The sequence below is a fragment of the Triticum aestivum genome, chromosome 2D, assembly GCF_018294505.1.
Source record: "Triticum aestivum cultivar Chinese Spring chromosome 2D, IWGSC CS RefSeq v2.1, whole genome shotgun sequence".
Lineage (NCBI taxonomy): Eukaryota > Viridiplantae > Streptophyta > Magnoliopsida > Poales > Poaceae > Triticum > Triticum aestivum.
This window is the reverse complement of record NC_057799.1, coordinates 176,733,700-176,757,428: the sequence shown is the minus strand read 5'-3', so window position 1 is coordinate 176,757,428 and position 23,729 is coordinate 176,733,700. Positions and strand designations below refer to the sequence as shown.

At 56.5% G+C, this 23,729-nt stretch overlaps 1 protein-coding gene across 1 annotated transcript; it reads left to right on the top strand.

Annotated features, from left to right (window-relative positions):
• Positions 1-15,507: 15,507 nt before the first annotated feature.
• On the top strand, positions 15,508-17,332 carry LOC123049129 (obtusifoliol 14-alpha demethylase-like). Its single transcript, XM_044472119.1, has 2 exons — positions 15,508-15,967; positions 16,038-17,332. Exons 1-2 carry the CDS (start codon positions 15,554-15,556, stop codon positions 17,049-17,051), a joined length of 1,428 nt encoding a protein of 475 aa, XP_044328054.1. The 5' UTR covers positions 15,508-15,553; the 3' UTR covers positions 17,052-17,332.
• Positions 17,333-23,729: the final 6,397 nt, after the last annotated feature.

Sequence of the window (23,729 nt, the reverse complement as noted above, 5' to 3'; positions counted from 1 at the left end):
CAAGCATGGGCTGATTATGGCCAGACGCACCACATCGCGGTACCCGTGGGGCACGGACCTAAAAGGGGAGTGCAACAATCATAAGCTCGAACGAGGGCGCTCCGCGGAGACCAGGGAAGTAGTGCACACGCACGCACACCCGTCCCGTAGCCCCCGCGCGGGGCGTGCGAGGGAGAGCGTCGGGCAACTGCCGCCCTCCCTGGCGCTATACAAAAACCAAGGAAAAACAGAGAGAATAGGGGGTCCAACCAAGTCCTCGAGAAATGCCAGAACTTCAAATTCCATTAAAAGGGGCGAACCAACTACAGAAAGCAAATGAACAGCCGCGTTCGGCACCTAGTCTAGTCTTCTCACCAGCGCGGAGCTAAGTGCTGCCACTAGGACGTGGGAGGGAGCCCCCGAGGCCCAAGGGCGGCTCTCCGGAGACTCCGGGGCGTGTACAGCCCCTCTCATTATTACGTGAGAGTGTCACGGGCGGAGACCTTCACAGGCACTGGGCCTTGCTTCATGGGTAGAACTTCCGGAGGTGCTGGATGTTCCAGGCGTTCTGGATGGGGATCCCGTCCTGCGTCTCCAGGTGCGCGGCGCCAGGCCTGGAGACACGGGCAATCCTAAACGGGCCCTCCCACATGGGTGAGAGCTTATGCAGCCCTTCCCTGGGGAGCACCCGCCTCAGGACGAGATCGCCCACCTCGAGTGTCCTGGAGTGGACGCTGCGACAGTGGTACCGCCGCAGCGCCTGTTGGTACCTTGCCACTCAGAGCTAGGCTTCACGGCGGCATTCCTCCCCCAGCACCAGGTCCATCCCCCGCATGGCGTCCTGATGCGTCTCATCAAACGCCAGGATCCGCGTGGAGTGATGTCTGACCTCGTGAGGGAGAACCTGTCGGATTTCGGATTCCGGCAAAACCCTTGAGGTTCGAACACTGGGGTGCGCACGAAGATCTCTCTCTCCCTAGACCGCTCTCGCAACAATCGCAAGGCCTAGCTAGACGAACCCAAAGAACGAGAGACACAAGAGTTTATACGGGTTCGGGCCACCAATGTGGTGTAATACCCTACTCCAGTGTGGTGTGGTGGATTGCTTCTTGGGCTGAGGATGAACAGTTACAAGGGACGAACAGCCTCCTGAGGAGAGGTGCTCTTGTGCTTGTGTGTAGCTATGGATGGAATGGCTTCGATCCAAGATGAGATGCCTCCTATGGTGGTGGCTAGTCCTATTTGTAGAGGCCTAGTCCTCTCCCCAAATATTAAGCGGGAAGGGATCCAACAACGGCCAAATTCGAAGGGAGACAACTAGTACAAGTTATCCTGACTAAAGGTGGTCTTCGCTTGCCAAAGGTTCTGGTGGTGACGCCGTCTTGGGCTCCACGGTGACCTCAGTCCTGTCGTCTTGCTGGTCTTGGTCTTGTTGCACCGATATGGAAACCTTTGCCTGATGCCTCGGGACTCCTCACCTACGCTTGCCTCTTTAGCACCAAAGAGGAAACGAGGACACTGTGCGCGCTCGCGCCCGCCTGGAGCCCGCCTGGCTCCAGTCGTCATGGCTTGCGTCACAGAAACCTCGCGAGCAGTCCCTTGCCTTGATCTCTCCGCCCCTCGCGAGCCAGCCTGGTGAGGCCGTCCCTGAGGAGGTCTTGTGTCATCTGCCTCGCGAGGCTCGGCCCCTCGGGAGGGTCTTGAGTGCTTGTTGGTGAAGATGGGCCGTACAGGGCCGCTGGTGGAGCCACGCCGTGGGCCACAGGTAGGCAAGTCTGGGGACCCCCATTCCCAGGACGCCGACAGTAGCCCCCGGGCCCAAGGCGCGCTCGGAGTTGGCTTAGAGGCGAAGCCAAAGGGCAAGTGCGGAGCGCCGCGGGCCCCAACAGCCTGCGGCCCCGCTTGACGCGTGGCGACTGATTGGACGTGGGCGGACCCGCTTCCCCACGCAGCCTTGATATCCGCCTGGCTAGGCGGCCACGGCATCCTACACAGTTATTTCCCCATTGTTGGCGACGCACTCCCCCAACTCCTCCGCTTCCTCGAAACTCGGCTTCTCCTCCCAGTCCGACCCGAGCTCAGTCCCCTCCATCGCCATGGCGCCGAACCGAACGGAGAAAGGGAAGAAGCCACTGTCCTCAGCCAGCCCGCCTCCGGCCGTCGAGCCCGCCGTCGGCCGATCACGGGTGCTCAATCAGGAGGCCATGGACAAGGTCCGCCCTGCGCTCGCCACCAACTTCAACGAATGGGGAGGGACGGTGGCCTGGCCTGCGTCCCGGGCTTCTGTTGATAGAACGACCACCGAGGTCCAATTCTTCATCGACGCCCTGTGGGCCGGCCTGGTTCCTCCCTTCTCCGCCTTCTTCAACGCCGTGCTTTCCCGTTACCAGATCCATATGCTGCACCTAGATCCCCAATCCGTCACCCTTCTTGCCGTCTTTGCCTTCGTCTGCGAGGCCATGGTGGGCATTGCCCCCTCCGTGGCCCTCCTGCGCCATTTCTTCTCGCTGCACCTGACCGGCCCCCTGTAGTCCTCGGGGTTCCTGAGCTTCCAGGCTGTGGCGGCGACGGCCGGCTCGGGGATCGACTTTCAACTCCCGCCGTCTGCGAGCGGGTTCTGGACGCGGTGGGTGTATGTGGATGTCGGAGTGCTCAGCCCCTTTCTCTTGCCTCCGTCGGCGCCCGCTGTCCCCAGCTCTGGCTGGGGCCACGAGAAGCTTGCGAGCCCCCGCCTCGCCTTCGTCTGGCTCCGGTTGAAGAGGCTGAAAGATCTTGGCTTGACTGCGCCCATGGTGGTGAAGGAGTTCCTCCGACGCCGCGTCGCCCCACTCCAGCGCCATTCTCAGCCGATGTGGGCCATGTCCGTTGGCCAGGATCACATGAGGCTTCAGGAGTCAGGGCTTCCGCTCGAGGCACGAAGAACGGTGCTCGAAGTCCTGACGGGCGACCCCTCGCCAGCCGATATGCCAGTAGAGGGCTGTCTCTTGTACTGGTGCTCAAACAAGGTGGAGTTCGCGAGGCAGATGCCCCCTTTCGATGAATGGGGGCTGCGTCCAGTCGGCCACGAGGGGCCCCACGAGAACCCTATCTCCATGGTTCCCCTCCTTGACGTCAGTGCCGAACTTACCCCAAGAGTGGATGCAGGGGGCAAGCACCGCCGGAGGCCGGAGGCGCGGGTGCTGAAGCGTCGACGTCGCTCGAGGCTCCTGAGGTGTCATCCCCGGGAGCCCGCAATTCTTGCCCTGGGGTGGCAGCTGAGGGGGCGACACAATCCGCTGCTCCTGAGGCCGAAGCCCCCGAGGCCTCAGCAGGCCATCGTGAGGCGGAGCCCGCGGTCTCTCCTCAACTCCGTGCTCCCGAGGTCGCCTCCTCGGGAGCCTCACCAGCCGCGCCCTGCGCTGGGTGCCGCTTCCAGCACTTCGGACGGCTCCATTTGGACTTCGACGTGCTCCGTAAGAGGACAGGGTCCCCAAGCTGCAGCAGTAATGCCTTCCGGCCGTTGAAGCAGAGGAAGTATATCGCCATAGACGAGTAAGTACCTTATTTTTGTAATTTCTCGAGCGCTGCTCCCCTCCTGACAGTGGCTCCTCAGGGTCCCTCCTGCTAAGGCCGCGGAGTCTCCCGAGAAGCAACCTCTTCCTACCTCGAGTCCTCCACTGGCCTTGAGCATCTCGAGCCAACTTGCCCTCCCCGGCGCGAGGCCGGTAGGGGAGGCAACCTCGCTGGCCTGGCGCCTTGGGCCCGCACCTTCGCCGTCTCTCCTTCGCGGCCTCGCCTGGGGTGCGGCAAGCGTGCCAAGGGCCCCTCCTCTGGTTGTGGACGGCGGCTGGGTGGCTTCGATCCTGGCTTCTTCCTCGAGCAACGAGCCTCTGGCCGCCCAGGCCTCGGCCGAAACCTGGTCGGCGACTTGGGAGGCGCCAGCCCCCAGCCCCCTGCTGAAAGGGGTGAGCCACTTCATGTCCCGCCTACAACCCCTGCTGTGGAGGACGAACTGGGTTGCGCGCTTAAGCTTGCGCACGAGTGGAGCGCCGTCCGCCATGAGCTCTTTCGGGAGGCAATGGGCGCGATGCGCCGGCTCGACGGAGAACTCGCGGATGTAGACACGCGCCTTGAAACCGAGGGTCTCCGGCTGGTGAAGGAGTGGCATCAACTGAAGGTGGCTATCAATCTTGGGCATCTTCAGCGTGAAGATGCCAATGCGAAGGCCGAGGCGTCCCTGGCAACCTCACGCGAGGCCAGTGCCCGAGCCTTGGAGGAGGTCAGGGAGGCAGACGGTCGCCGCGCGGTTGCTGAGGAGCGCACGCGGGAGCTCCAGGTCTTGAACGCCTCCTTGGAGCAGCAGGTGGATGCACGCAGAGCCGCCTTGGCGTCGATGAAGGGTGCACCGTCCGACGAGGAGGAGATCTCGAGGCGCGAGGAAGCACTGTTGCTGGAGGCCACAGAGCGCAGCCTCGGGCTTGAGCGGCTAGAGATGAGGGAGCGTCAGGTCGCCCAAGCAGAGGATGTTGTCTGCGCGGGCGAGGCTAAGGCCCAGGAGGAGGTCGACCGTCGGGTGGCCGAGGCTCGCGCAGATCTTATTGGTAGGTACGACCTGAAGCTGGAGCTTGTGGAAGCCGAAGCTGTGGGCAGGACTACTGCCCTCAGGTCAGAGTTGGTTGAGGCAGAACAGCGCGAGAAGGCCGCCGCAGCCACCCTGGTCTCAGTGCAGGCCGAGCTGGCCTCCGCCCGTGCCGAGCTGCTTTCTCTTCAGCGGCGGGTCGCTAGCGCCGAGTCCTTCACGCAGCAGAGCAGGGAGGAAGCGCTTCGGCGGCAGACGCTGGAGCGCGTGCACGCCCCCATGCTCCAAGACCTCAGGATTAAAGCCAACGCGGGGCTGGGCGCCGTTTGGGACGAACATGCCCCTCATCCCCACGCGAATGATTATGCCAGTCACCTCCGCTTTTTCACCGACGTGGTGACATGCCTGGAGAACCGATCCGAGAGGGCTCGCGAGCTTGTTGAAGAGAGGAGCCATGGCCTGCTCAGGCGTGCGTTCTCACGCGTCTTCAGCCACCTCCAAAATACCTACCCCAACTTCGATTTTGATGCCGCCATTGCCCCCGTACCCGAGGCCATCCAGGGTGACCTGGCGTGCTGGATGGAAGACAATGTGAATGCTCTAGTCAGGGCCTTCACCTCCGAGGACAACACGGTGGTGGTCGCGGCGGATGAAGGTGACATGGTCGACGATGGTGAGGGTGATGCTGGCAATAGTGATGGTGATGCCAGCGACGGCGACGCCAGCGACGCATCTGAGGGCGACCCGGAGGACGCAGTGAGCGACATGTCCGATTGAACCCGTGCTCCCTTGTCGTCGACCCTGCACGCGACAGCTCGGCACGGCCCTGGAAGTTGTAAGAGCATTTTTGGGAGGGGGAGCCCCTCATGTAAACAGATTACTACTTCTATTCCTTAGGCGAAGCTGGATATGTGTTTTCATGAGCCCGCAAGTCCCGGCACGAGTTTGCTGTTGTAATTTACCTTAGTCACGATGGGTTCCGAATCGACTCGTGAGGTCGTGAGTTTCTGAGGGGCCTGCCGATCCGTCCGAGAGGGCCTCGCGAGAAGCAAGCGCCAGCCATGGCAGGGCGTGCGTGCAGCGCGCGTGCGTTGTGCCCAGCCCCCGCTCGCGAGGGGCTCACGAGGGGGAGGCAGCTGGTGCGAACTCCGAATCGAGGTAAGAAACTAGATCGCAAGAAATCGCACGAACGAGAAACGACACCCCCCGCGCATGAAAATTCAACTTCAAACTTAAATCCAAGCCAGAAAATAGGGCTACAGAAAAGAGGTTAAAAGCAAATGGCCCCGTCCCGGCGCCTAGTCTAGTCTTATGGTCTTCCACCAGCGCGGAGCGTAGTGCCTCCACTAGGACGTGGACGGGAGCCCCCGAGGCCCGAGGGCGGCACTCCAGAGACTCTGAGGCATGTATAGCCCCACTCATTATTACGTGAGAGTGTCACGAGCGGAGACCTTCACAGGCGCGAGCCTTACTTCATATCGCCAAACGAGGGGCCCGCCTTGCGCCACCCTCAACCATCGTTGGGGCGTACGGAAACCAGGACGATGCCAAGGGGCAAAGGAGACGCCAGCGGCGCCCTCGGCGACCACGGGTCCTCTGTCGGGGGGCAGGCTCACCAGCACCTCCCCGGCAGAGGGCCTACCTCCGGGCGATGCCCTGCTCCGCGCGATGCGGGGAAGGGCCTTGCTCCCGGCTCCTTCCCTGCGGGCCCCAGTGCGCTCCTCCTAGTGGAAGGGGGGCTGACGAGCTGGGGCCGCCGTCTACCGCTGTGACCTGATCCACCTGCGACCCATGGTTAGCGTAAGCTTGCTCCTGAGAGGTTAGTGGCAGCTTGTAGCTGCTCTCGCCGGCATGGTTGGTGAGGCTCCCGGGCGGCTACTGGAAGGCCTCAGCTTCTAGCGCCTCCTCCTCCCAGCCTGGCTCGAGGAACGAGCCAGGGTCGTCTTCCGGCGTGTACTCCTGGGCCATCATGCGGGGCACGTAGGCCTCCGAGGCTGTCGCCCCGAAAACCTCACCGAAGTGCCCCACGCTCCACGTTGCCCGGCCCAGCGCGCTGCCCTGAGGATGGTAGGGCAGCATCCCGCCGGGGCCGTGGGTGGCAACGCTCGTGCCCGCGCTCATCGGAGGTGGCGCGGGTGCGACCGGGCGTCCGGCGCTGCTGGTCGCGCCGGTGTCGATGAAACCTCCTGGCGCGCCCGGGGGCACGCAGGCGCGGCGAGGCCCGCCATGCGATCCGGCCGCGGCCTGAGGCGTAAGCAAGGAGCAGAAGGGCGGTGCTCCCGTGGCCGCGGCGTCCAGTAGCTCGGCGACGCGCTCCAGCAATGCATCCCGGCCGCTCTCCATCAGTCGGCACCGCAGCAGCTCCCGTGCCACTGTGAGTGCGGCCCTCATGTTCGCCTGTTCCCGCCGGCTGTATGGCGCCGTTGCCGCGGCGTAGCTGGAGGCTCACGCTGCGGCCCGAGCGCACCGCGTGGTAAGGGTGGACGACGCTAAGCCGCGCCGCCAGCGCCCCGCATCGCTTGGCGGCGCGCGTGCCGCCCGGGGCGCGAGGTCGAGGTCTTCTTGGGTGGTCGGCGCCGTTCGGGCTGGGCAGGGCGCACAGTGGTCGGTGTTGGCCCTCAGGTCACCGGTCATCGTCGCTGCAGAGTACTGGCGAGCCTGCTGATGGAACAGAGGCTCCGGCGCACCCCTACCTGGCGTGCCAAATATCGGATTTCGGGTTCCGGCAAAACCCTTGAGGTTCGAACACTGGGGTGCGCATGAAGATCTCTCTCTCTCTTCCTAGACCGCTCTCGCAACAATCGCAAGGCCTAGCTAGACGAACCCAAAGAACGAGAGACACAAGAGTTTATACTGATTTGCGCCACCGATGTGGTGTAATACCCTACTCCAGTGTGGTGTGGTGGATTGCCTCTTGGACTGAGGATGAACAGTTACAAGGGACGAACAACCTCCTGAGGAGAGGTGCTCTTGTGCTTGTGTGTGGCTATGGATGGAATGGCTCCGATCCAAGATGAGATGCCTCCTATGGTGGTGGCTAGTCCTATTTATAGAGGCACTGGTCCTCTCCCCAAATATTGAGCGGGAAGGGATCCAACAACGGCCAAATTCGAAGGGAGACAACTAGTACAAGTTATATCCTGACTAAAGGTGGTCTTCGCCTGCCAAAGGTTCTGGTGGTGACGCCGTCTTGGGCTCCACGGTGACCTCCGTCCTGTCGTCCTGCTGATCTTGGTCTCGTTGCACCGATATGGAAACTTTTGCCTAATGCCTCGGGACTCCTCACCTGCGCTTGCCTCTTTAGCACCAAAGAGGAAACGAGGACACTGCACGCGTTGGCGCCCGCCTGGCTCCGGTCGTCATGGCTTGCGTCACAGAAACCTCGCGAGGAGTCCCTTGCCTCTTCGCCCCTCGCGAGCCGGCCTGGTGAGGTCGTCCCTCAGGAGGTCTTGTGTCGTCTGCCTTGCGAGGCTCGGCCCCTCGCGAGGGTCTTGAGTGCTTGCTGGTGAAGATGGGCCGTACAGGGCCGCTGGTGGAGCCACGCCGTGGGCCGCAGGCAGGCAAGTCTGGGGACCCCCGTTCCCAGGATGCCGACAGAACCGCTTCTGCTCCATTGACGAGGAAGAACAGGGTCTCGCCTGTTGGCTTGGTGGCGGTGGTGCGGATGGACCATAGCACGGACCGGAGTTCGTCGTGCTAGCCCCTGCCACAGGCCTCGAGCTTCTTCTTGAAGGTCCTAGTCTTGAGGCCCCTCAGGACCTCTGTGTTGGCGTGTTCGGCTTGACCATTGCTCCTGGGGTGTGTGACCGAAGCGTAGGAGATCTGCATTCCGAGGTTAGCACAATATGTCTTAAAGAGATTGCTAGTGAACTACGAGTCGTTGTCGGTGATGATGCGGTTAGGGACTCCGAACCGGCTCACGAGACCCTTGATGAACTTGACCGCGGACCCGGCTGGGATGGTGCGGACGGCTTCCACCTCCGCCCATTTGGTGAACTTGTCGATGGCGACGTAGACGTAACGGTAGCCCCCGGGCGCTCGAGGGAAGGGACCCAGGATATCCAGCCCCCAGACCGCGAATGGCCAGGAGAGTGGGATAGTCTAGAGGCCTTGAGCCGACTGGTGAATCTGCTTGGCATGGAATTGGCAGGCCTTGCAGGACCTCACCAGCTTGGCTGCGTCGTTGAGTGTCGTGGGCCAGTAGAAACCGCTGCGAAATGCCTTGCCAACCAAGGTGCGCGACGACGAGTGATGCCCGCAGTCCCCGGCGTGTATGTCAGCCAGTAGCTCACTCCCCTGCTTCCTGGAGATGCATCGCAAGGAAACATCATTTGGTCGTTTTCTGTAAAGCTCACCGTCCTGAATGCAATATGATGTAGCTTTCCAGGCCACACACTCTGCGTCCTCTTCTTTCCCCGGCAATGCTCCCTGCACTAGGTATGCCTTGAACTCCTCGGTCCAGCACCCCTCTTGAGGCTCGAGTGCCAGAAGCAGGCGTGCTCCCGAGGTCGGGCCACAGGTAGGAGCTCCCGAGGCTGGTGGCTAGGGGAGCTCCTCCTGAGGCGACGCCGGCCCCGCAGACGGAAGAGCTGCTGAAGGCTTGAAGAGTCGTTCTTCGAAGACACCGGGCTCCTGGGGCAGGCGCCTGGACGCCCTTTTGGTGATGTCGTCTGCTTCTTTGTTCGTGCCTCGAGGCACATGCTATAGCTCCAGGCCCAGGAATTGCTTCTCCATCTTGCGTACCCCCGCGAGGTACGCCTCCATGTGCTCGTCCCTCGGCTCATATACTTTGTTGGAGAAGTTAACAAGGAGCTGGGAGTCGCCCCTGATGGTGAGACGCTTCACCCCCAAGGCTGCCGCGGCCTTGAGGCCGGTGATCAATCCATCGTACTCTGCTATGTTGTTGGAGACCTTCTCGCCTCGCTGGAAGCAGAGCTGCACGGCGTAGTATAGCTTGTCTTGGGTAGGCGACATGATCACGGCTCCAGCCCCCGCGCCCTGGCATACAAATGCGCCGTCGAAGTACATGACCCAGCCATCTGGTGCTTCACTTCCCGGCGAGAGGGATCGGCCCTCACCCGCTTCGGGCTCTGGGGTGTCGGTCCATTCTGCCACAAAGTCGGCAAGTGCGGCTCCCTTGATGACCCTGGTTGTGCTGAACTCCAACTGAAATGCTTGTAGCTCGATGTTCACTCTTCCCGCAGCATTGGGGCTCCGTAGTACCCTCTCAAGTGGGTAACCTAAGATGACCTTAATCGGGTGACCTTGGAAGTAATGACGCAGCTTACGCGAGGCCACCAGGAGTGCCAGCAAGAGCTTCTGCGGCATGGGATATCGTGCCCTTACGTCTCATAACACCGTGCTGACGAAGTACACCAGATGCTCGATGAGGGTGGGAGCGTCGACGAAGCCTGCGGCTTCCGGGGGTTGCAGTGCCTCCTGAGGTGGGGGAACCTCCGGAGCTTGGTCGCCCGTCATGGCCTCCGCAGGCCCAAGAACACCGTCTTGGAGAGCCTGATCTTCTGTGGGTGCTGCCGTGGCTTTAGATGCGCCGTCTTTGTGCTGCACCATCCCGGCCGGAGGTACGGGATTACGCGGCGCGTCCTTGGCCTGACGCTCCTCCCGGACGGCTACCAATGCCGCGCTGGCTGAGTGGGGCGTGGCGGCCAAGTAGAGCACAAGGGGCTCGAGGGGACGAGGTGCCACCATCACCGGAGGGCTGGTCAAGTATCTCTTGAGGTCTTGAAATGCCAGGTCGGCCTCAGGGGTCCACTCGAATGGGCCCTTCTTTTTCATCAGCTTGAAGAACGGCAAGGCCCGCTCCCCCAATTTAGAGATGAAGCGCCCTAGCGAGGTCACGCAGCCCGCAAGCTCCTGCATTTCTTTGAGGGTTTGCGGCAGGCTCGTGTCTTCTATTGCCTTGACCTTCTCTGGGTTGGCCTCGATTCCCCGGTGCGACATGAGGAAGCCCAACAGCTTGCCCGAGGGGACACCAAACACGCACTTCTCCGGGTTGATCCGCAGATCCATCTGGCACGGGCTGGCAAAAGTCTCCTCTAGGTCCTGGATGAGGGTTCTCGCTTCCCGAGATTTTACCACAATGTCATCAACATAGGCTTCAGCGTTCCTCCCCAGTTGTTGACCCGGGGCGATGTGCATCAGCCGCTGGAAGGTCGCTCCAGCATTGCGTAGCCCGAACGGCATGCAGGTGTAGTAGTATACCCCACAAGGGGTCAAGAAGGCCGTCTTCTCCACGTCCTCCACCGCCATCTTGATCTGGTGGTAACCCGAGAACGCGTCTAGGAAACACAGCAGGTCGCACTCGACGGTGGAGTCGACGATCTGATCGATGTGCGGGAGAGGGAACGGATCTTGGGGGCAAGCCTTGTTGAGGTTGGTGAAGTCGACACACATGCGTTCCTTTCCACCTTTCTTGGGCATGACGACGGGGTTCGCCAGCCATTCCGGGTACCGGACCTCGCGAATGACACCTGCGGCTTCTAGCTTGCGAGTTTCCTGGACGATGAAGGACTGCTTTTCCGCGGACTGCCGCCGCGCCTTCTGCTTCACTGGGCGCACATTGGGGCACACCCTTAGATGGTGCTCGATTACTCCTCTGGGAACTCCCACCAGCTGCTTTGGCTCCCAGGAAAATACCTCCTTGTCCGCGTGCAAGAACTTTACCAATGCCTTCTCTTGGTCTAGGTCGAGGTTGGCGCCTATGGTGAAGGTAGCTCATGTGGATCCATCCTCCTCGACCAGCACTTGCTTCGTTTCGGCCCGATCCTGAGTGAATAGCTACTTCTTCTTTGTCGGCGCGGCCCCCTTAGCCCCTGGGGCGGCTTTGTCGGCCGGGCGTGCTGCCGCGGCGGCCCTGAAAGCGAGCTTGAGGGCCGTCAGAGCCTCCTTGGTGTCTCCAGCCACGGTGAGGATGCCGCTACTCCCTGGCATCTTCATGAGGTTGTAGGCCGGATGGGTCGCTGCCATGAACTGAGCCAGGACAGGGTACCCAAGGATGGCGTTGTAGGGGAGGCCGATGCGGGCGATGTCGAAGTCGACCAGCTCGGTGCCATAGTTGTCCCGGGTACCGAAGGTGACCGAGAGGCATATTTGGCCCAGGGGGCTGGTGGATCCACTACCAACCCCGGAGAAGGGCTTGTGGGGCGGAGCCTGCCGTGCGGTACGTGAAGCAAGCCACAAGCTTCCACGGAGAGCACGTTGAGGCCGGCTTCGCCGTCGATGAGGGTCTTGGTCACGGTGACGTGGCAGATGGTGGGCGTGCAAAGCATTGGGAGTGTGCCCAAGCCAGTGGTGGTAGCGGGGTGGTCCCCTGAGTCGAAGGTGACGTCGGCCTTGGGCGCCACCCATCCTGGAGGGGCTCCCTGCTGCACAGAGGCGGCGCCGATCTGGCGGAAGAACTTCTTGACGTGACGGTTGGAGGGCGGTGCTTGCGACCCGTCCAGGAGGGCTGCGACGGCGGCAGGCGCCGGCGCCGCGAAGCGTGTGACGAATAGGCCGAGCAGCTCCTCCCAAGAGGCCACTAAGGATCCTGGCAGGCTGAGCAGCCAGGCACGCGGCACGTCAGCGAGGGCCATGGGGAACCAATTGGCCATGACCTTTTCGTTGCCTCCAGCTCCCAAAACGGCCTCCTCGTATGCCAACAGGAACACCGACGGATCCGCCGCGTCGTCGTAGCGAGGTGGCATCTCCGGCTTGAACTTGGTTGGCCACTGCACCCGCCGTAAGGCGGGGGCAAGGGCCCTGAGCCCCATGGCACCGTGGCGGGAGTCCGTTGGTCCAGTTGGAGGAGCAATGCCAGCCATGGGGGTCGAACGTAGAGACGAAGTCGGTGAAGGAGTGAGGCTTCGGCGCACCCCTACCTGGCGCGCCAAATGTCGGATTACGGGTTCCGGCAAACCCTAGAGGTTCGAACACTGGGGTGCGCACGAAGATCTCTCTCTCCCTCTAGCTCGCTCTCGCAACAATCTCAAGGCCTAGCTCGATGAACCCAAAGAACAAGTGACACGAGGGTTTATACTGGTTCGGGCCACCGTTGTGGTGTAATACCCTACTCCAGTGTGGTGTGGTGGATTGCCTCGTAGGCTGATGAGAACAGTACAAGGGATGAACAGCCTCCTGAGGAGAGGTGTTCTTGAGCTCGGTCAGCTTGTGTGGTGTCCTTGGTGGAATGGATCCAATCCAAGATGAGATCGCTACTATGGTGGTGGCTAGTTCTATTTATAGAGGCCTGGGTCCTCTTCCCAAATCTTAGGCGGGAAGGGATCCCCACAACGGCCAAGTTTGAATAGGGACAACTAGTACAAGCTATCCTGACAAAAGTTGGTCTTCGCCTGCCAAAGGCTCTGGTGATGACGCCGTCATGGGCTCCGCGGTGACCTCCGTCCTGCCGTCCTGCTGGTGTTGGTCTCGTTGCATCGATATGGAAACCTTTGTCTGATGCCTCGGGACTCCTCGCCTGCGCTTGCCCCTTTAGCACCAAAGAGAAAACTGGCACTCTGCGCCCGCTGGCGCCCGCCTGGCCTTGGTCGTCATGGCTCACGTCACGCGCACCTCGCGAGGTGCCCCTTGCCTTGATATCTCCGCTCCTCGGGAGCCAGCCTAGCGAGGCCGCCCCACAGGAGGTCTTGGTGTCGTCCGCCTCGCGAGGCCTGGCCCCTCGCGAGGGTCTTGAGCGATCGCTCATGAAGATGGGCCGTACCAGGCCATTGATGGAGCCACGCCCTGGACCGCAGGCAGGTAAGTCTGGATACCCCCGTTACCAGGACGTCGACAACAACCATCGAACAACCGAAATAGTTAGTGGTATGAACCAGATTTTCCTTTTTTTAACCTAGTACAAATCTTTGCCGAGTAGTACCATGGAAAACAGTCAGTAAATTGTTTGCCGAGTTTTGATGAAAAAACACTTGTCAAACATGGCTTTGCTAAAACGGTATACACCGAGTGCGTTGTACCGAATGTAACACTCGACGAACCGTTTGCTGAGTGTTTTTGGCCTTTGTGGAGTGTACCTGCCGCTAGGCAAATAACTTGATTTCTGTAGCGGGAGATTGTTTTATCAACCATCAAACATTTCAGTGACGGCTCCAGGAATGAGCAAGGCCCCGGGCCATGCCCCGGCCTGCTTGGGCCTGGCACCGCCACTGGTACACTCCACCGGTTGTACTGGCAGTTAATTAACCACGTTTTGCTAAAAAAAACTAATTAACCACGTGGTATTGTTTACATGTGGTCGATCTCTTCGAATGCCTAGTGTACACGAGATAAGGACGAAATTAATTAACCCTGCGAACAACGAACTTCCTCCTCTACCTATAAATATCCGCGCCGGGCGTTCCCTACTTCTCCATCTCCCACTGCGTCATTTTGATCGCCGGGTAGCTCAGACAGAGGCTTTTTTCCGAACTGAAGCTCAGACAGAGGTGAGCGAAGAGTACCATCTATAAGGTAAAAACACGCATTAGATCCCTACACCAGCGCTTCACTTGCCATACCACCGGACACTACAAATTGCTTGAAGGCTAGAAGCAGCTGTGTTAGGTACGTATAAGCTCCGGTGAAACCCTTAGTGCATGCTTATATATGTCATGCATCCGTCGAAAAGGGCTATATGCACTCTCTGGGTTTGATGCAGGTCCTTTTCTAAAAATAAAAAAAGTTGGTCGGATTACCGTCTTATATATGTTCCATGGAATTATACCTAAAATGTTTGTGATAGAATTAAGCATGTATATGTAGCTCTCTTTTATCTCAAACAAATTCTTTGAATATTTTCTACCAATCTATATGCTACATAGACAGACCTCACTAGCAAGCATTAATAGCCATTTTTCTGCTCCCACAAAGAGGCAAATCACCAAAAATATTGTACTCTTGGATTCGCTAGGTTGATCTAGCAACCGCCATCTGGTGTAGAGACATGGAGAGCCTCTCTGTCAGCAGCATGTATTCGTGCATTATATGTGGATTTTAAATTTATCTCATTTAGTTATAGCATGTTAACTTTTTATTAAAAAAATGTTTTATTTTGTTCAGCAGAAATTTCTCACATGTTTTGAATCTTGACGGATGAGTTTATATTCAATGCAATATTTTGGGATTAAATCTGCAACTCCACGACTATATGTGGGATATCATCTGGTATATAAATATCTAGGATCAAAAAGCACATACATCTTAAATATACCGATAAGTTGTCACTTTTGGACAACCTCCTGCCTACAAAATATAACGGTGGACACCTATTTCTAAGACCCAATAAATTATAATATTATGAAAATAGATGTTAGCTTTTAGTTCAGCTGTCGGTAAGATACAGTTTGAGTTTATTATTATTTCCCTGGAGGCATAAGGGCCACTAGGGCAATTTACTTTATTGATTGATGGAGGCATGAGGCCATTGGGAAAATTGAACCATGTTTCTGGCAGTACTCCAGGTAGGTACAGAGAAAACATGGGACCACGAGTGCTAATAACAAACGGATGAATATCACCCGAAAAACTCTAAGAAAGTACACTAAAAACTTGCATCGCTATAATATAATGGAAACATTTTATGTCCGCAATATGGATATTCATTTTAGCATGGCAGCAAACAGAAGTGTTGCCATATGGATGTTTCAAAAACAACTTAATTAGTGATGGGGCAAGTACTGAATCATTTTACCATGTTTTTACCAAAAGTTTTAGATAACCGTGATGTAGCCATGCTATAGAGACTTGAGCAGGGTGATGCTAAATGGTATTTATATATAATTGTTTGGTAAAGTTACAAAACAGAGGGGTATAGCCCGCTATACCCGTGTTATACTAGCTGTTTGAGAAGGATGCCACTATTTGGCATAGCTCCTTATTTAAAACTATGGTTTTTATGGATTTTTTCTTTGCCAGAGTTCTTACGGTATTAGCTCCAATATCATCTGGATTGCGAACATGGAATTAGCAATAGTCCTCTGGGTAGCATGTTTTCCTATTTTCTTGGCAATCTTGTCGACAATGATGGCCCGACGACGACCGACGGTCTCCCAAACAACGAAGCGATCACCTTCTCCACCGCCCATGGCCCCAGGGGCTCCCCTTGTTGGGATCCTCCCGGCGCTTCTCGCCAAGGGCCCGCTGCAAGTGATTCGCAACGCCCACACGGAGATGGGGAGCGTGTTCACGGTGAGGCTGTTGCATCGCAAGGTGACCTTCCTGGTTGGGCCAGACGTGTCGAGCCATTTCTACCAAGGGCTGGACATGGAGATTAGCCAGGACGAGGTCTCCCGGTTCACCATTCCGACTTTCGGCCCCGGCGTCGCCTTCGACGTGGACTTCGCTACTCGTCGCGAGCAGTTCCGCTTCTTTGGTGACGCCATGAAGCCGGCCAAGCTCAGGACTTACGCCGGACTTATGGTGCGCGAAGTCGAGGTAAGAAATAAGATGATATGTCTAGTAGCCTTGATTTTCTTGTTAACTATTGCATATGTCACACATGCAGGAGTACTTTGCTAGATGGGGACAGTCCGGCACGGTTGACTTGAAGCAGGAGCTAGAGCACCTCGTCACGCTCGTAGCCAGCCGGTGCTTGTTCGGGGAGGAGGTCCGGGCCAAGATGTTCGGCGAAGTCGCAACGCACCTCCGTGAACTCAACGACGGCATGCGCCTCGTCACCATCATGTTCCCGCACCTGCCCATCCCGGCGCACCGCAGGCGCGACAGGGCGCGTGCTAGGCTCGGCGAGATATTCTCCGACATCGTCAGCTCCCGCAAAGCAAGCTACCCTGACGGCGGCCCCGACGACATGCTGCAATGCCTGATCGATTCCAGGTACAAAGACGGCCGCGCCACGACCGAGACGGAGGTCGTCGGGATGCTTGTCTCGGCGCTGTTCGCGGGGCAGCACACAAGCTCCAGCACGAGCACGTGGACCGGAGCGCGCCTCCTCGTGCGCGCCAACTCCGAGCACCTGCGCGCCGCCGTCCGGGAGCAGGAGCGGATCGTGGCACGGCACGGCGACCGCATGGACTACGAGGTCCTGCAGGAGATGGACACCCTCCACCGCTGCGTCAAGGAGGTTCTGCGGCTCCACCCGCCGGCGATGATGCTGCTGCGTCACGCGCGCCGGAGCTTCACCGTGCGGACCAGGGAGGGTGACGAGTACGAGATCCCGGAGGGGCGCACCGTCGCGAGCCCGCTGGTGCTCCACAACTGTCTCCCGCACGTGTACAGGGACCCGGAGAGGTACGAGCCGAACAGGTTCGGTCCGGGCAGAGGGGAGGACGGGGCCGGCGGAGCATTCTCATACACGGCGTTCGGTGGCGGGCGGCACGCCTGCGTCGGCGAGGCGTTCGCGTACATGCAGATCAAGGTGATATGGAGCCATCTGCTGAGGAACTTCGAGATGGAGATGGTGTCGCCGTTCCCCGAGACGGACTGGAACGTGGTCATGCCGGGGCCCAAGGGGAAGGCCATGGTCCGCTACAGCAGAAAGAGGATGTCAGCGGCCGCCTAAATCACGAGCTGATAGATGCGCTACGTGTATCTACTTCATGTTGCATGTTTACTTTCTCCTCGCACCAATAAATTGCCGTTCTAAAGTAAGTTAACTGTTGCGCTTGAATTAGGAGTACTGTATTTGTTCGACAAGCCAATGATGGAGCGCCTTTCGTGAGAGTGGCATGTATATACAGTGGTGACCGTGTGTGTGTACTATAGCTGAGCACTTTAAGACTTGTCAAGTTTTTTTTTTGCGGGGATGACTTGTCAAGTTATCATACCGCCTCTTGGCAAAATACTAGGTCGATCCGTTTTTATTTACTTCGCATACTAGCTTTGACTGAAGTCAAATTTTGTAAAGTTTGATCAAGTTTGAAGAAAACAGTGTGAACATTTACAGCAAAAATTTATATGACGTGAAAATATGTGGTGTATATATTACTAATATAATTTTCCTACAAAGTTTAAGTCCAAAAAATTCCAGGAATCTCAACACCAAACTGTGGACGCCGATGGTTCATTATTCTCAGGTGGTACAAGTATCTAGTCTGGTTGTATTGATTGGGTCAGCCCGCAATTGTGCTAATGTGAAATGCTCGTAAGAAACATGCAAAATGAGGCAGATTATAGATGGCGTTCCCTCGCCTATAAAAAATAAAAGAAGTTAAAAGGTCGTTTCCGATGTGTGTCCGTTTGAAGAAACTGTGCAAGTTTTTCAGGTGCGAAGATGTGTCATCATGACATTTTTGTAATTAATGATGTGAATCGGCCGACCGGCAGGCTCTCACGCCAGTAGAACGCACATGCTCAACGCGTCTCGTAGGGCCCACACCACTCCCTTTTCTGTGGACCGTGTGTGTGTGCACTTTGTTGTTGTTCTTTTAGGAAGACTATATCTAAACGCTTTGAAGACTTGACAATATATTATACCGTATCTTAGCAGAATATAAGACGTAAATTTGATTATAATTCAAAATTTTCTAATTCAACCAAGTTCATAAATAATATAAACATCTATAATACTAAATAAATGCACTGCCAACACCTGCAATTATGCTATGTGAAATGCCTGTAAAGAACATGCAAAATGAGGCAGATTATAGATGGTGTTCCCTCGCCTAAAAAAACAAAAGAAGTTAAAAGGTTGTTCCCGATGTGTGTTCGTCTGAAGGAAGTGTGCAAGTTTTTCTGATGCGAAGATGTGTCATCATAATTTTTTGTAATTAATGATGTGAATAGGCCGACCGGCAGACTCTCACGCCGGTATAACACACGCGCTCAACGTGTCTCATAAGGCCCACACCACTCCCTTTCCTGTGGACCGTGTGTGTGTGTGCACTTTGTTGGGGTTTTTTTCTTTTTTGAGGGAGACTATATCGAAACACTTTAAAGACTTGACAATATATAACAAAATATAAGACGTAAATTTGATTGTAATTCAAAATTTTCTAATTCAATCAAGTTCATAAATAATACTCTCATTTCTGTAAGAGGTTATTTTCAGGACTTGAACCCATGACCTCATGATCAGAAGACAGCAGCTTCACCACTGCGCCAAGGCTCCCCTATAATAATAAATAAATACACCACCAAAACATATTTCGTGGCAATATCCACGGCTACTGAATTCATATGCTACTAATAGTTTCTCTACAAACTTGGTCAAAAAATAATTTGTGACATTGTACAAAGTTTGCTATGCCTTGAAAAGGAATCCTTATTACCAGAGTTTCATCTCGAACACACAAGGGTTTATGAAGTTGTTTGCGGGGAAGCAGCACCAAAACAGTTCAGAGCACTGAGTTCGAATTGAAGCCTGCGCCAGTTCCTGCGATTAAGTTTTAATCATGTGACCTTCTTTTTTTCGAGAGTACGCAAAATGCGTACCTTAGCTTTATAGAAGATAGAAGGAATAATTACAAGAGGTTATGATCCGGTGCCCAGCCACAGGCCGCTGTCACCACTTCATCCACTCCACACACACAACGCGACTACTCTATGATATTGGGTTCTCCTCTTCCTCACGCTGCTGCCCACCGAAGAAATTCCTTATGGACTGCCTCAGCTACCTCCGCTTCCGAGGCCGTGGTGTTGTTGCGAAACACTCTGTCGTTCCTCTGTTTCCAAATGTTCCAGCATGCCGACGTGCATAGGGTATCGAAACCTTTGCGATCCCTCTTGATGATGCGCTTCCTGGAGGCCATCCACCAATCACCCAATGTATGGTCCCTAGTAGGCATGAGCTCAGTGTCGATGCCAAGTCTCCTGAAACTGAGAAACCATACTTGCCTGGCATACACACATTGCACGAGGAGGTGCTCGACCGTGTCCTCCTCCTACTCACACAGGAAGCAGGGCGAACTATGCTCTTGCAATCCATGCCTTTGCCTACGGTCAGATGTCCAAATCCTGTGTTGAAAAGCTAGCCACATGAAGATCTTACACGTTAGCGTAGCCCAATAACGCCAAACTGCCGAAGCACATTGAAACCGAACGCCTCCATGGCACATCATCTTGTAGGCGGAATTTGCTGAATAAGTGCCGCTAGCCTCCCACTGCCAGATTGGGACGTCCTCCATGTTTGGCCTTAGCTCCATTTGGAGCAATATCTCCCACATTCTTATGAACTGGTGCAGCTCCTCCGTGTTCATGTCACCCCTGATATCCTGGGTCCAAGCATGTAGGAGAAGCGCTTCATTGACCTTCCTCCTATTAACCACTTGCTTGCTTACCTTTCGAATGAGGAGTGGCGCGATCTCGCTGATGTTAGAACCATTGATCCAGCGATCTCTTCAGAAAAACACTTGTGAACCCTTGCCAACATTCCATTTTACCAAGCTATCGAATGCCTTAGTCACATCTTTGCCCGAGCTGAGGTTCAAGCCTTGCCAAGGTCGATCATTATCTGTCCGCTTCAACCACTCCCATCTTAACCTGAGCGCCAGTCCCTGTTTGTAAAGATCCATGACTCCAAGACCTCCCAACTCTTTGGGACGACACACCCTTTTCCAAGCAATCACGCACTTGCCTCCCTGAATCTCCTCAGTCCCAGCCCAAAAGAACGTGCGGCAACCCTTATCAATCTTCTCCAGCGCCCACTTGGGGGCCTCAGCCACGATCAGATGGTGTGTGGGCCGCGCGCGCACCACCTGATTAACAAGGATCAGGCGCCCCGGCCTAGTCACCATGCCACGTTGCCATCCTGGCATTAGCTTCAACACGCTGTCCACAATGGGCTGCCAGTCCGATCTGGTGAGTTGCTTGATCCCCAACTTGAGCCCTAGATATTTGATGGGAGACTTCTCCATCCGCCAAGGTAACACCTGACGAACCAGCTCCTCGTCCTCGTCGTCAGATCGGATCAACACAGCCGAGGACTTAGAGAAGTTGACCCTGAGACCCGATGCTTCACCAAAAATCGAGCGCACATCCTTGACGAACCAAAGGTCCGATCTCCAAGGCCGAATAAACATGATCACATCATCAGCGTACAGCGAGAGTCTTTGCATTGGCGTGCAGCCTGGCATCTTGCTAACCACATTCAATTCCTGTGCCTTGATCACCAGGGACGTGAGGACATCCATCGCAATGACAAACAGTAGCGGGGAAATGAAGTCCCCCTGCCTTAAACCACAAGCATGCATGAACTTCCTGCCTGCGCATCCATTGACCACCACTCGCGAGCTGGCAGTCCTGAGGAGAATCGAAATCCAGGATCTCCAAGTACTCGAGAAGCCCTTTGCCCTTAGCACCTCGAAAAGAAAAGGCCACGACAAGGAATCAAACGCGCGCGAGATATCCAACTTGAGCATTACTCCCTTCGTCCTCCTTTTGTGAAGTTTCCTTGCCATCTGTCTCACAAGCAAGAAGTTGTCGTGAATATTCCTTCCCTTGATGAAGGTCGATTGGTTCACGTGGACCAACTCACTCATACGCGGCCGCAACCGCGTTGCCAACAGCTTCGAGGCCATCTTCGGGATGCTATGCAGCAAACAGATTGGCCTAAACTCATTGATCTGGCAAGCATCCGGTTTTTTTGGAATTAGAGTGATCAGCGCCTGGTTGAGCCTCCCAAATCCACGCCCATTGTTGATAAAGATCTTGTGCATAGCAGCAATCACATCCCGCTTGACGATCGTCCATGCTTTCTGGAAGAAAATCCCAATAAAACCATCCGGCCCCGGCGCACGATCCGAGGGCATGTCCTTCACCACATTCCAAATTTCCTCCTCTTGAAAAACCATGTCTTGGTCAGCCAAATCTACTTGCTCGATGCCCAAGAACTCCAAATCCAGCGTGTGCTCGCGAGGCGCACAGGTGCCAAGGAACTCGCTATAAGCTTCGAAGAACGCCTCCTCCTTCCCAGTCTGATATGTTATAGTGCGCCCATCCACTGAGATCGCGGGTATGAAGTTTTTTGCCTTCCTCCCATTCGCCACCAAGTGGAATAACTTGGTATTGGCGTCGCCCTCCTGCAACCATCGTAGCCGGGATCGTTGCCTTGCTATAGTTCTTTCCAGTGAGGCCAATCCCAACACCAAAAGCTTCAGAGTTTGACGCAACCATCGTTCACCATCCGACAGCAAACGTCTCTCTTGAGCGCAATCCAAGCATAAGATTACCATATTCGCGAGCGCAATCTGGATCTTAATGTTCCCGACTTTCCGCTGCCCCCAAGCTGTTAGATGCTTCGCACAATTCCTAAGCAGCACATCCAACCTAACAAAAGGGTCCGTGATGCTCTCCTCACAAGTCCATCCATCGCGCACCGCATCCAAAAATCCGTCCAGCTTCACCCAAACCATCTCAAACCTGAATCTTTTCCGCGGTTGTAGCTGGTCTTCCATTGATAGAAACAGGGGACAGTGATCAGACGTATTGGTGGAGAGGGCCTGCAACAAACACTCCGGGTACGCGAGCTCCCAGTCCACCGACTCCAGGCCCGGTCGATCTTGGTCAAGGTGGGGTTTTCTCTCTCATTGCTCCATGTGAACCGCCTGCCATGTAGGAACAGCTCCTTGAGAGCATTGTCATCAACAAACCTCTTGAAACGACCCATTATTCTCCTGTCCAAGAGAGAGTTGTTTTTGTCCAAAGCATTCAGAATCATGTTGAAATCTCCCACTGCCATCCACGGCCTTGGGCAGAGACCTCGTCTAGCTGTCAGCTCCTCCATCATGGCAATCTTTTGCGCATCCTCTTGCGGTCCGTACACAACCGACAGCCACCAAGGTTGTCCCTCCCTAGGGGAAACGTAGCCCGTGATGAAGTTAGAATCCAGCACCGTGTTGGATATGGACACCTTCGAGGAGTCCCACGCAATAAAAATGCCCCCACGTGTATCAGACGAAGGAAGATACGCAAAACCATCATAAGCCGGCCCTAAGCACCACATGATAATGTAAGTGTCTACATGCACGAGCTTAGTCTCTAAAATACACCAAATAGCTACTTTCATCGAGTCAGCGAGCTCCCTAAGCGCATCCTTCTTTGCTGGGCTGTTGAGCCCTCTCACATTCCAGCAAACCATCTCCAGAGATGTGTACGACATTTGGAAGCAGGGGTGCTCCAATGTCCGTACCCGCCCGACCACTCTACGTGACCATCACACTCTCCATAGTACCGGTGAGGTTAACCGGCACTGTTTTCCCGAAGATGGCCGCTATCGCCTTGAGCTGAGGCTCGCGTAGCGGCGAGTCGAAGATGACCCGTAGCTGCTCCAACGCTCCATCCAAAACGGCGAGATCATCCTCCGCGATGCCAAAAGCTTTGAGCAGAACACTTTCTGCCGCCGAAGCCCTAGACTTGGTACGGTTGCTTGTACCCGTGGACCGTGTGTTGTGCCGCGGTGTGAACGGGTCTTGTCCCGAATGCACACCTCTCATGGACTCGATCTCCTTTAGAAGTGGTGGTGCCAATTTTTTCAGCAGGCCGGAGCAAAAGGTTTTGCCAATCACGTGACCTTCACGTTTAGCCCACGGGCTTGTAATAAAGGTAGCTCGTGCTATGGCTGCTCATGGTGCAAATGCACTGGAACCTCGCCTACTATGGGTGGAGTCAGTGCTAGTTGCGCAATCTGGTGATAGAAAATTTTAGCTTAGGCGACCGAAAAAAGCGTCGGCTTCAACCAACCCCGCCGCCGATCTCCTCTTCCCCAGCCCCTCGCCGGCGACCTCCTCCTCCACCTCCACAGCCCTATCCCCCCCCCCCCCCCTCTGCCTCCTGAGTCGCACGCGCGTGCGGCTCCGGAGGCCCCCCATCCCTCCGCGGCAGAGCTCCAGATCCGCGGCTCCTCAGCCGCTGCCGCCGCCGCCGGCGGCGGTGGTGGCGGCGCCCGGCCATCAAAGGCGGCGGGCAGGGGTGGCGCGCCCCGACGCACCTCCTTCGCGCGGGGGAGCTGCGTCTAGCGGGCGCCGCGGCGGCTGGCGGCGCGCTGCCTAGGCGCGAGCGGCGTGGTCTGGCGCGGCGTTCTTCTCGCGGGCGGCGCGGGGGCTCGCGGTGCGGTTGGAGGCACTGCGGGGGCACGGCGAGGGCGTTCGCCGGATCCTGGCGAGGAGCGCTACTGGTAGGTGGCTGCAGGTGGAGCGCCAGCAACGGCGGTGGCGGCGGCGTTGGATCAGCCATGGGGGCGGCGGCGCCGAGATGGCACTGCCAGGAAGGTGTCCTGGCGTGCAGCGGGCTTCCGGCCGCCTCC